The sequence below is a fragment of the Nestor notabilis genome, unplaced genomic scaffold (genome assembly GCF_000696875.1).
Source record: "Nestor notabilis isolate BGI_N333 unplaced genomic scaffold, ASM69687v1 scaffold2641, whole genome shotgun sequence".
Classification (NCBI taxonomy): Eukaryota; Metazoa; Chordata; class Aves; order Psittaciformes; family Psittacidae; genus Nestor; species Nestor notabilis.
In genome coordinates, this window is record NW_009913274.1 from 92905 (window position 1) to 106382 (window position 13478).

Consider the following 13478-nt stretch of genomic DNA (forward strand, 5'->3'; position numbering starts at 1 on the left):
ATCTCTGAATAGAACTTTTATGCAACTATTACTATGACATGGTTCTTGCCACTTCTATGGAAATGAAAAAAGTCTTTTGAAAAAATTACCTGAAAATAACATAATGAGAAATTGACTTAGTATAAATATCCCCCAGAAGATGGTTATCATGGTCCAATCATATATTAACTGGTTGCATTCATACAGATTATTCTGTGTAATAGGGATTTATCTATTTGGTCACCACTTATTAATTTTCAAGGTGAAATTTCCACCATTCAGTTGAAATGTTTGCAGAGATATTTATGTGAGTACTTTGTAGTACGTCATATACGATTAGATGTTTGATGAAAATATGTCTAATTTAACAGGACTCTTGCTAACTACCTTGTGTGGAGGATGGTTTATTCAAGGTTATTTAACCTCAGTAGACGTTTTCAGTATCGGTGGCTGGAATTTGCTCGGGTAAGTTAGCGTTTCTATAACATTTACAATGGTACTAGTGTTGATACTATTGGTTTCCCTTATAGCTGCTTATACCTTTGCAAAATATGGAATGTTTTCCACGCTAGATAAATTTCTTGAATGAATATTTATTGTTGAAGACTCCCTCTAAAGCTATTAAGACATACATATTCTTGTATATGACGGTATGACACAAAAGAAAACTTTTATATTATGTTACGGAGTTTTTGAACTATCCCTTTAAAAATCTTAGTCTTCTTATACAGAAACTTGAAAGCTGTAAAGTTTTTGATTTATGCGCCAGGGCTGTGACCTGTGCTATTCCTGCAGGCCAAATTTTTTTGGCCAAAATCCAATCTTTTGAAAAAAACCCTGTTGTTTACACATGCATGAATATAGCTCTGGTAAAACAAAAGTCTAAGATGCCATCTTTTCTGAGCTTGCTCAAGCCTCTCTCATGCTCTAGTGACAGCTTTACATGAGTTCTGGCACATACATACACCAGCCATTTCCACAGAGAAGCCAATCAGGTGCCTTCCAGCCTGGGGCTGCAGAAGTCCCAGAACACATTAGTCGCCACCCCAGGCTGTGAGTAGACCTAATTATCTCTTAAGTTATATGGGCATTTATATAAAACACATTTATTTGATTAAGTGAACAGAAAGCCACCCTAATAATCCTGTGGGCAACATAAGGGCTCTTTAAGCAAACCAAGGATGAAACTGAAAAGTGGTTTGTCTTGTTTCCAAGCCACTATAATTTAAAAGGTGAACTTTTTGTTTGCCATTGTGAAAATTAGGTGCTTGGTGACATCATGACAATAGGAGTCTAGCATGATGCTGCCAGTGATGTGGTACAGGAGGTGCAGATGCTCTGTTCTCCCTACTGAGGCATGCAGGTGCCTAATTGAAGCACCCATAATGCCTTTCCTTGAATAGCAGTGGAACAGTTCTGAGTGGATCACATACCTGAAAATTAACTCAAATATCTTGATGGAAACTACACAGGAAAGGCAGCCTCTTACACTTCTGAAATCATATTCAAATCAGTCTTGTTAAAGATGCCATTTTCTTAATGCAAAAATATGAGAAACTGGTTGTCAGAATCACAGCAAGTTTTTGTGTCTCCTCCTGGGATATTCCTAGCTAGCCAGATAAAATAGATTGATGCTGGCCATTAGCCATTCTGCAGCATAATACTGACTTATATTGAATTGTAATAGGGCCAGGAAAATTCCTGAAAGGAAACTTTAAGCTTTGAATACTATGCTTTTTGGTATGGTAACTAGCTGCTGACACTGGGTACTTTCTTCAGAAGCTTAGGAAGGAATCTAATTCACTTTGATTCAGTCCTTATTAACAATGTCATCAAGGGTTTTCATTTAAGTGGTTGTGAAAACTTAGGAACAGCACAGCAATGGCAGTGAGTCAGCAGCTCATTCCCATTATCTGCCCTTGGGATCTGGAGATGGAGTTAGTTAAGTGCAGTAAACAGCAATAGCTAATAGTTAATGGCTGAAGTTAAGCACGGTAAACAGCTCAGGGGAACAGACTTCAGAGGTCAGCAGAAAGGACATGAGAAATGGAGTCCAAGGCAAAGGCTTGAAAGGCTTTGTTGAACAGATTTGTCCTGTCAGAGGCTGGAGGACTAAAGGCACGCAGATCCTTTGGGATCATAAAAAGAACCCAGCAACCTCTTGCCAGGTAAGTGAAGAAAACATTGGATGACTAGTTAAAAGTCATGACCATTAGATGAATCAGTGACCCTTAAAAAAAAGGATATCATTCATTCATTCATTCATTCAGCCTCACCCATCATAAGCATAGTATTTTTTTCACCAGGTTTTTATTTCTGTTGGTGGTTTTTACATCTTGATATCGAGACACTTAAAATCTTTGCAAAGAGAGGGAAAAAGACATGATGAAACTTCAAAAAACTTCAGGTTGAGAAATAGTACAGACCCGCTGACTCTAGAGAAAATGCTTTGATTACCACATCAGCAGCTACCAGCAGCTCCTCTGCAGTGGCACTTTGAGTCCTAGCAAAAGTGCAGTGGAACCTGGGGAAGACATCAGTTAACTGTGCTGTGGAGCTCTAAATTGACTGGGAGGGCTTGAAACCTGCTATTTATAGTCGCTGTTACTACCTAGAGTATTGTGTTTTAGAGTGGTATATTAATATTAGGAGGACCATTTTAAGGGAGTTCTAGTTGGCTGTTGTAACTTAAGTATCAATAAACCAGCTGTGAGGTATAATCCACTCCTCTAAGCTCTATTTTTATTGGTCTCAGCCTGTGCTGCCTTTCTGTCCTCCTTACAGTCAAGCCTCTCTCAAAATAATAATAATTATTATGTTGTAATAATAATATGTCACATTCTAAAAGCCAGCTCTGTCTCCTGACTTTTTCTGTGGCTGGTGTGTAGTCAAAGCTTTCGAAAGGAGTTTCAGGCTCTGATGACTAATGCCATGACTCCCCTTCTTTCCCTGCATTAGGAAAAAGCTCCATTGTGGTTTTGCTTGGACCCTGGAGAGAAATTTTCCTCTCTACTTTTTTTGTTTTTCCTTTTTTAGTTCCTCCCCCACCCCCACCCCATGCTGTGTTATATGTTTTAGAAAGGGAGTTTATTTTCAAATTTGGCTCTGTTTAGGAAACTATTACCTTATTATTTATTGGTTTGGCTAATGTGGTTTTCTTATAGAAGCAGTGTTCTCTCTGTCATTGAAAATCTATTTGTGAACATACAGTATTAATAAAAAGCATTTGAAAATGCAATTCACTGGTGGTTTTAGGTATGAGTCATTGATTAAGCTTAATTACAGACAATTTGGTGGAGAAAATCAATCTTTGAACTACCAATAGTTCAATAGCTGAGGATTAAGCTACTCTGGAATTTTCCAGTGAAATCCTTTCCTACTGGAAAACAACAAATCCAAAGCCTCCAGTTTTGCTAGACGTTTAATAATGGGCTCAAAGGAAGAGAAAACTGGGAAAAAGAAGAGGCTCAGAAACTGCTAATCAGTGCTAAAGAGGCTTGCATAATTTGTGAAAAGCCAAAATTTGTATCCTGCCTGACCGGGTCTGGTGTTGACTGTACTCTGCTCTTACATAGCTGTTAGATTTTAACTACTGGACTATGATTTTGCTTGTTCTCTGTGGAAAAGCTTAAGAAGCTCTGTAAGTGGAAAGAGAACTCTTTGAACCTTGAAAACAACAAAAAGTTTCTTAAATCAGCACTGCTATTGTTTACATGGACCCATCTCATATTTTATTGTTTTTTTTTTTTTTTTTAAATAAACTTCTAACTTGATAAGAAAATGTAATGTTGAGTGGGTAAGCATCCACAGTAACATTTTTCTTGTAGGAAACAGAAACAAAAGCAGCAAAGTGCTTGAGCTCAGAGATTTGCCATAACACTCGATGAAAATGGAAATAACTGTAGACTAATGTTATTGTTTCCCTTTGGTAACTATTTGACAAACATGCTTTAGACTATCCTGTATATGGATGCAGACTTGTTCTTCTTAAATAGTATGTTATGATCTACTACATACACCTGCCAACAGGTGATCCATGGAACCACGACTTTGCTGCCCCAGTGGGATAAATGTGTGGACCTTGTTGAAAATGCGCTCCCTTATGTTGTGGGTAAGATGTTTGTGAATGCCCATTTCCAAGAAGACAAGAAAGAGATGGTGAGTCCTCTGAGATCTCTGTGGCTTCCTCCTCTCAAATTGCCTCTGCTGTTAGATCAAAATTTAAAAAGAGGCAAGAATCTTAAAAATACTTGAATAGGGGAAAAAAAAATACAGGGAGAAAGTGGAACAAATTTGAAGAACTGTCACCTTTCTGTCCATCTGGACACTGCCCATTCTTTCCATTTGCAGCCCTTTAGATGAATATGTAACCAGATCAAAAATGGGTTGAACATGATTAATTTGTGTAAATGACAACAGCCAGGCTGTGCAGGAACAGAGTGAGGGGTATTGATGAGAAATGATTTAGTATAGCTAGTGTAACTCATTAAAGTTTTAGCTGACTAGTTAAAACACTGTTTTTTCTCTACTTCAGGGTGACCCTTTTAAAAGCTACACTTGTAGTCTAAACAAGAGAAGTGAACTGATGTCTGACCCAAATTAAGGGAAGCTTAGATCCACGTAGTGAGAGTTTATATTTGCGATTCAAATATTTTCAAATCTTTTTTGCTCCATGGGGAAGGAAAGTGTTCTTCCATGCTGCTGAGTCCAGCAAATAGGTTTTAGCTGGATGTTCATCCTCTTTATAAAACTTCAAACTACATTATCACTTCTCAATAACATATTCAAGTGATTAATCACTTTTCACAAAAATTTATGATTTACTTTCAGTTAATATTGTTCTTATAAAGTTTTCCAATGTCTGCTTTTCCAGCCATTGATTTCCCAACAATAATCAGTTTAAAATGAACTAATTTAGTCACTGAACTTAGCTCTCAGGTGCAGGAGAGCCAAAACCATTTAGAAAACATGTGAAATAGCATCCTGTACTGGGAGCAACAGCTCTGTGGTAGTCCTTCACTGCCCTGGTTCAGTAGCCTCAGATTGTCTGTTTGACTTTATCTAATTTGACTGTTTTCTCAGAGAAGGACTCCATTTTAGACAGACCAACACTCTGATTTGGCTTGTCCAAATCTTTGTGACGTGTGTTTCCCTCACAGGTCCTGCATTTCTTTTGCTACAGCTGGTGTTTCTTTTGCCTTCAGCTGGAATTTCCTCTCTGAGATCCAGCTTTTCAGTCTTCTGCTTCTTGACTGAGTTTGTAATGTGCTATTTGTCATTTTAGTGGCAAATACATTTCAGGTATACACAGTATGACTTCTGCACAGGATAAGAGGAAAGACACTATAAGAAATACACACTTTATGGAGGGCATATGGATATGGAGGAAAAACTTTTTCATGTTTGTATATGAAGGGAAAATTATGAAAAGCTGATAGAGAATGGTTTTCTGTTAAAATGTGACCTAATTAAAATATTTCTTAGCATGTATATTCATTTCAGACTTAACTTTTTGCAAAACTATTAAGTCTGAAATCACAATAGCCTCCATAGTAAGAAATTCCAACCCTAACTATTCTATGATTCTATGATAAATTAATGTACAATTTATGGTGTAGATCAAAAGATTCAGACTTGTAGTGACCTGCCCTTGGAGATAAAATTAGATACATGTGAAATTTGTTGCAATCCATTTAAAAGAGTGTTTTTCAAGGTAGTAATTTGCTGTGTTATAATTTTCATTTCACTGGATTTCAGTTCTATTTCTCTTTATTATGCACCATGAAAGCACTTGAGGAAAGCACTCTTATTTGTACAGATTTATTATTTTTTTTCCCTCTGGCTTATGACATATATCTGTCTGTGATAAGCAAACCCTGAGTTATGGATAATATGGATTCTTTTTCCCCATGTTTTGTGGCTGATGTTTCATACCTTAGATACGTCACTCCTTTTATCAAGAAAGACATTATTTGTGTCTAAATATAGCACTGTTTCTAACCCAGAGTGCCTGCAGTGTTTCTTACAGCTATGCCTGAGCAGTTTCAGTAATAACTTTGATAGCAGGAATAGCTTTCTCCCCCTGCCCCCTGCAGCTACAGCTGGTGCATAAAGCCTAAGTATACACCAGGGCCCAGCTGCAGAGCTTGAGTTTGAACTTGCAACCTCCAAATACAGGGAGTTCACCTCATTAGTGCACTGAGTTAATTAAGTCAGTGCTCTGTCATCAATAGCTTTAAGTTACCCTATTCCCTGGGATGCAGTTTACTGTGACTGTTGACTGTTCAGTCATATTTAATGCTAGACCTGTTCCAGTTGTTCCATATTGTCTCTAAAAATAAGAAAATGCTTTTTGAAGAGAGTAGTAAAAAATGAGTAATCAAAGGGGCTTTGCTATGTTTTGTCTGGCTCTGCCACAAATAAAGAAGAGTTCCAGATTGAAACATGCAGCCAATATATAAATGACAATTTAGGTAAAGGTAACATTATTTCCCAGGATTTAGTCCCCACTTCTAATGACATTTCAGAGCTAAGAGATCCATAAGATAAAATTATATAAATCTCTCGTACTTGACATTTTCATTATTTTAAAATGCAACATAACTGATAACACAAAGATCCATTAAGTCTTCATGCAATGATTGCCTGTCATGTCTTGTGCTATCTCAACTCTGGTTTGGTCTGTACTAAAGGACTCAAGCAATGACTGGATCCTCAAAATTGCCTCACTCTCACACTATTCTCAGTGGCTACCTGTTATGAGGTTCATCTGTTGATATAAATAGAAGCAACTGATTGCATACACCTTTCTGGTCTGTGCTGCCAAACAGATGCATAGGCATGAAGGCTTTTCTGCTCTTTAGACTGATATAATGCATGTCTTAGCCATTAGATTTCTTGTTTCCTGTCATTTCAGGGTTTTCTTAATGTGCATACTCTCTAAACTCTTCTGTTCTTATTATTTTTTTATTTGCCTGTGATATGCTCATGGCTTTGTGTAGACGTCTGAAAAAGCAGCCAAGCTAAAACGGTTGTGGGTTTCCCGAGCTTTGCACAAAAGAAGGCTGTCACTGGTGGTTGAAGACCACAGAAGCAGTTAAGGTTGCTCAGTGTTGTGAGCCATGGCCTCTATCCCTGCAGTAAGTAAAGGGTAGGAGTACTTCACAAATACAGCTAAATACAGGCTAAATATTTGCATACTGATTTGTATTTGGACCATGATACTGTCAGCCCAGATTCCATCCTGTGGCAGTATTAATAAGGCATGTCTCAGTCTGACATAAACCAAACAAGGCTACAGATGCTGTTTCTGGATAAAAGGCTTTATTTGTGCAAATGCCTTGCAGCTAGCTCCTTCTTCTGCAGGGGCTAGTGATCTAGAACCAAAGTATCAGAACTCTCCCCAGGTCACTGCAAATCTTCCAGTATTTTTTGTGATTTTAAGATAGATATTCTCACAATTGTGACAAGAAAGGATGAGCAGTGAACAGGTTGTGTGGTATACCTGAAGGAAAAGAAAATGGAAAGAAAGTTATTTTCAGAAGAAGTGTCTGAGGACTGGAGGAAAAACAAATCAGTCTTCAAGGAAAAACAGCAGATACTGTCTGATTTGGAATCATTTGTGGTCTAACCAAATCCATTGCTCCTGCATGCATCAAACCTTTTCTTATAACGATTCTGCCATGACATATTTTACTGGGGAGGGTTTTGCTAATTATTTTTCAGATGGAGGAGTTGACTGAAGGAATTCGCTGGGCTTTTATTGACATGTTGGAAAAGGAAAATGACTGGATGGACTCTGAAACAAAAAGAAAAGCTTATGAGAAGGTAACAAATATAAATGGTGAATGGGCAAAATCCTGTTATGGTGAAGATTTGACTTGAGTGAAAACAGAATGTTATGAACTGTACTTGCAGTTCCAGTTACCTACCCATCATTTTGTTCATGAAGGGTCACGTGCCACGTTTGTATTGCTAGAAGGTGAGCAGTCTGAGCTCCTGTTTCTCTGCTGAAGCTATTTTTGTTACCTTGTTATTCCTCCCTTGCCTTTCCCCATCTAGCTCTGGCTGATCTATACTTAGAGATTATTTCAGATTTGCCTGTACGGTAGCTTTTCTTGACAAGGTCTTCGTCTTGATTGGGATGTTAGGATCACACCAACCTACAAACTGAAAATGGTGTCTAAAGTATCTGGGACAGCTGAGGGTATTTGGTGTGAAAATGGAGGATCCAGCCTAGAAGGGGATACGAGAATAGTCCAGGTCCTGTACCTTCTCCAATGTCATGGTGGGAGGCCTGCCTTGAAAGCCATCTTCCAGGAGTTCAATGACCATCCCAGCTGACACCCATCTCCCAATAGAATAATGCCAGTTTTGAAGTCTTATGATCAAGGATGGCGTTACTGGTCCTGTTACTTTCAGATGGAGACAGTAAAATGCAGGAGGTAAAGAAGGCGGCCAGCAGAGGTACTCAAAGCTCCCTTTTCACTCTACCCCCACATTTACAGCATGTGATACCTTGCAAGGGAGCTTGTCCAAATTCAGAGCTCTGACCCAGAGCAGCAGTCAGAAAAGGCACAAACAAAGAAGAGTGGAGGGTAATGTGTAGGGCTGTCTCCTTAGTTTTTGAGGCAATGGGATATCAGTGAAACTAGTAAGTACCTTCTTTGAATAAACTGACATGCAAATGCAGGTGAACTGTTCCTGCTCGCTGTGCTTGAATAAAAATAGTGGTGTTTTGTTTTAAAAACAAATACAGCCTTATTTATTTTTTTTTTGTAATTCTGATAAAAGGGCTGACAAGACATTTTATCATGGAAAAGTTTCAAATTCCATACACAGCCCATTTAAATTTTACACAGCAGTGCTCTTCACAGATTTGCAAATGAAACAGAGCTGCCTAAATGCACCAATAAACTCTATAGCAAAAGAACAAGAGTGAGATGCCATTTATTTTCTGCTAACCTGATCGTAATGGGCTGCAGTTATTCTTACTAGCTGTTATGCTTGGATTTTTACTAGAAATACCCTTAGAAATATAATGATTTTGAATTTAGATATTTGACAAATTTAACGCAAAATAAGAGCAGGAAGATTTTCTAATTATTTTCTTAACAGATATATATATATAACTTTACAGGCATTTGCACATCTGATGGTGATTTTTCTAGCAAACAATCTGCTTAACCATTTTGTTAAAAATTTGCTACCTGCTTTTCAGCAGGGAAACAATACAAGCATTGCTCCAAACCTAAAAAAAGCCCCGATCCTCCTAAAAAGGTCTCCCTTTCCCAGTTTAAGGAGAGTTCTGTTCAGAAGGTAGGTTACATCTTTCATAGGTAGAGATGTCTGTTTCTCTCTGTTGACACCTTTAGGAAGCTTTCTGTACTTTGCTCCCAATTTAGGAATCTCATTTAAGTTTCTGAAGTTGATGGGGTGAGTCTGGGCTGAAAAATGCATGACAAATGAAATTCAAGCAGTACAAGAAGACATAGTACTACAAATAGCAAATTGTTTAAATCCATTCTCGCTGACTTGAAAAACAATTTTATAGTTTGCAAGAACAAGGTCAAGCTTGTAAGACACAAGTGTTATGTGATGACTTAGAAATTGCACCAACAATTATGTGGTAAGGCTTATGACTATAAGTTTAAGTTCAAATTCACAGAAATGGCTGGTTGTCCAGAAAGAAAGAGTCTGGAGAGACATCTTGATAGATTTCCAGACATGGAGTTTGTGTGTGTTAATCGAATACTACTTATTGCTAATGACAGATATTGGATTTGTCCTGGGACATTTGGATGGGCGTGTTTTTAGTTCAAGGAATAGATTCATTACATGTATTGTCACATAATTCACTTGGGAAATCTCCAAAATCTGTTACTCTGTTCCAGTTAAATCCCATGAGCCCAGCACTTTATGCTGTCAGTTTTTAAATACTTACACTTTGATAAAGCAGCACAGGCAACAGGAATTCGGAAGTGGGGATTGTTTGGTTGTTTAAAAAAAAGATCAAGGTCAGGTTGGACGGGGCTTTGATCAAGCTGTTCTAGTTGAAGGTGTCCCTGCCCGTGCCATAGGGATTGGAACTAGACGATCTTTAAGGTTCCTCCCAACTCAAAACATCCTATGATTACTTTATAATATACCTCTGTAAAACTGGCTTTTCTTTGTCAATATTTGTCACTAACGTCTGTGAGGATAGTGGAAGTGCCATGGATTTCACAATTCAGGAAGGACCTTAGTTTGTCTTGAATTGAAAAGCATGTTGTGTTGTCCTGGGGATCTTCTCTGGTTTACTCTTCATTTTGGGCCACTATCAAAATACAGGCTGGTGTTATGACAGAATGCAGTAGGATGCTGAATGTAGCTTCTTCCAGATGAAGGCAATCTCATTGCTCTCTACAGCTTCCTGAGGGGGGGAATTGGACAGGGAGATGCTGATCTCTTCTCCCTCGTATCCAGTAATACGATGTGTGGGAATGGTTCAAAGCTGTGTCAGGAGGTTCAAACTTCACATTAGGAAACATTTTTTTACAGAGAGGTCTTCAAACACTGGAAAAGGCTTCCTAGACAAGCCTGTCCATGATTAAGTCATTTGGACAATACCCTTAACAATATACTTTAACTTTTGGTCAGCTCTTAATTGGTCAGGCAGTTGGACTAGATGATCCTTGTAGTTCCCTTCCAACTGAAATATTCTATGTTCTATTCTATTCTTCTCTTATTATCAACTAAGTAATGAAAAGAAGTTATTAGGTAAAGAGTATCTTTTATGTTTTCATCAGTAGCTGCCACATTGTCCCGTATAGCAATGCAGAGTAGAGCTCCTGCCTGAAGTTCTATGGCAGAACCGTCTACTGCATGGAAATAGCTATGATTCATATATTTTGCTTTTTCTCTGTATTTTTATTCTCACTGCATTCTTGAATTCTTTGAATGCTTTGTAAAGAAACAAACTGTAGAAACCTGGTTTTTATTTACTGGGCTTGCTTCATATGATCCATTTAATTTGTCATTAGCTCTTTCTTTAACTTCAGGCATATTTGGGTCATTAACAAAATTTTTACTCATTTTCTGAAAGAAGAATAAGGTCGATGTGGGATCTGGATGTCTGGGCTGTGAGCATGGAGAGCCTTCCTAGAAAAACTTTTATGTTCCTTATGGTGATTGTATCTTTAGATGGCAACACTATAATGCAAATGACTTGGCTGGCTTTAAAGAGAATTAGCTGCAAATCCTCTCTGTGATTTGGATACTTACTGTTTTGCATGTTTTCTGCTGCCTGTTTTCTGACTGATGCCCACCTTTCTTTTGCTTGGCTGAGACCAAACTTGTATACCTTGCTGTCAGCCTGATGTTTTGCAATCAAAGGGGACCATCGACCTCCAAAGGACTTAGAAAAGGCCCTCTGGTAGAATCGATGCTTGAATTTTGCTTTAGGCAGCCTGTCAGCTCTATCTAATCACTAATGTTTCTCCATCTGTGACTCTCTTCCTGTCTGTCCTGTTGTTTTAAGTTACTCGGAGAGGATACTACTAATTTGATGAGGACAAACCATATTAAAAAGATCAGCTCTATTAGTCTATGCGACATAGGGAACAAATACCTTGCAGTTTTGATTTCTGAGAAATATCGTTTTAGCCCTTGTGTCCTTTGGAGTTAAGGTTTGACTTTCCCTCTATAGCAAAACAATGTAACGAGATAACATCTAATAAATTCCTTCTGTCCTCCCCCCATTCCTCTCTTTCTGTGATCGAAACATGGATTTAATCCAAACCATCTGAAAGCCAATTTTGCAAAGAAAGTTTTAACAAGGTTAGGTGAGGCGCGCTGTCTTCACGTGCAGTTCTCACCTAGCTCTCTGGATGGAGCTCATGCTGCTTCCAAAGGAGCTCCGAGTCGCAGAGAGGCAGTCGGCTCTCTGTGCTGTGGTGCTCTGTTTTCTGCCCTGTCCTTCCTCCTCTGCTCTGTGCAAGCTTTGCTTTATTGCTCTGTATTTGTCTATCATCTGAAATTTGCTTAAATCGTGCCTGTCACCTCGCGAATTTTCAACGGAGATCTCGGATTTTAGAACAAGCGAACAGCCAAAAAAACCCACCACAACGAAAGGTTCATCTTCCTGCCGTTTTAGCTTCTCTTTTTTTGCAAGGGTCATTAAATTTTGTCCTCATTTGAAGAACAGAGAAATCATTCAAATGAGCACATCTCCAAGGGTGTGTCTGGCAGCAGCCTTCAAGTACATGGTCTGTGAGTCACACAGTTAAGACAGTGCAGAAAGACCCCTCACCAGCTGCCCAGGCATCTGGTGAGCTCGGGCCACCTTGTAGCCTCAGAGAAGGATGGCAGGCGAAGAGAAGGGGAGAGAGGAGAGCTTTTTGTTTCGCTTACAATGAAGGTGCAGATTGCAGCCAGCTATGTCAGTCAAATGGTATTGACAGCTGCATTTTGTAACCGTGGGACACAGGGAAAAGGGAGAACCTGCAACTAAAACTTCATTGACATGACTTGTGTGATCAGGACTCTCATCTTTAAAATAGTAATTTGTTGCTGCTGCTCTTTGAAGGATAATTCAGTGGAAGATCGTCACTGAGATGTAAAATTATTCCCTTTCTTGGGCAGGTGCCATTAATCACTATTTTTCCTTCCTGAAATACCTTTTGTGCTTGGGTTTAACTGGAGGCTTGGAAAAGAGACTTTTATACAAATGTCTGTTTTCTGAAAGTTTGCAAATCTCTTGTAAAATACCCTGTATGGTAGGAAAGTTGGTGGGTTTTTTTTTTTTGCTTTGCAATACTATTTTTAAAGTATGGGCGATAAGCCAAAAAAAGCTTGTTTTCCCTCTAATAAGATTTTTCTGTAACGTTATTAACCTCTTTAGGTCATGGAGCACAAATTCCGAGGTCACTGTACAATCATTTTTTGCCTTCTGAACTTGCCTGCTGCTTGGCTTTATTCCTCTGTGAGGAAGTTGCATATGCAACGTTTGTTTTCTTTGCATTTTTCTGAGTCTGAAGATTGAGGCAAGAAGACCACAGGAAAATATAAGGACAGTGCCTAACTATAGGTGTCTCTCTCAGGCAGCCGTAGGTACTTTTGTTTAGCCTAAGGGCTTTGTTCTGCTGCTTCAGAGAGCTACATCAAACCTCCCTAGATAACAGTGTAATTTAGGCCAATAGCCCTTAGGAAATCAGGAGCCATCTGTACAAGCCACGATTTAACAAAGTATAGGTACTTTAAATGAGGTAGGTGTTCATGGGTTATCCCACTGAAGCCGTTCGCTTCTCATCTGGAACTTACTGATCCTACCCAGCCCTCCAGTCAATTGACTGAACCCCTGTTATCTTTCCTAGTTCTCTCTCTCCTCACATTTGGGTGATTTCACTACGAACATGACAGCCATGCTGCTCAGACCAGAGGTCCAATGCCTGGTTCAGACAGTGGCCAAACAGTAGCAGATGTTTAGACATGAACATAAGGACAGGAAAAGCATGAAGGGA

General features: G+C 38.8%; 1 protein-coding gene across 1 annotated transcript in view; it reads left to right on the forward strand.

Moving 5' to 3' along the window:
* PHEX (phosphate regulating endopeptidase homolog, X-linked) overlaps positions 1 to 7806 on the forward strand; it is a gene marked incomplete at its 3' end in the record, with an annotated part of 40116 nt that extends 32310 nt beyond the window's left edge. The window contains exons 10-12 of the mRNA XM_010023127.1: positions 351 to 444; positions 4009 to 4137; positions 7705 to 7806. Coding sequence (XP_010021429.1) covers positions 351 to 444; positions 4009 to 4137; positions 7705 to 7806 — 325 coding nt within the window. The remainder of the gene's footprint in view (positions 1 to 350; positions 445 to 4008; positions 4138 to 7704) is intronic.
* Between the last annotated feature and the right edge of the window lie 5672 nt (positions 7807 to 13478).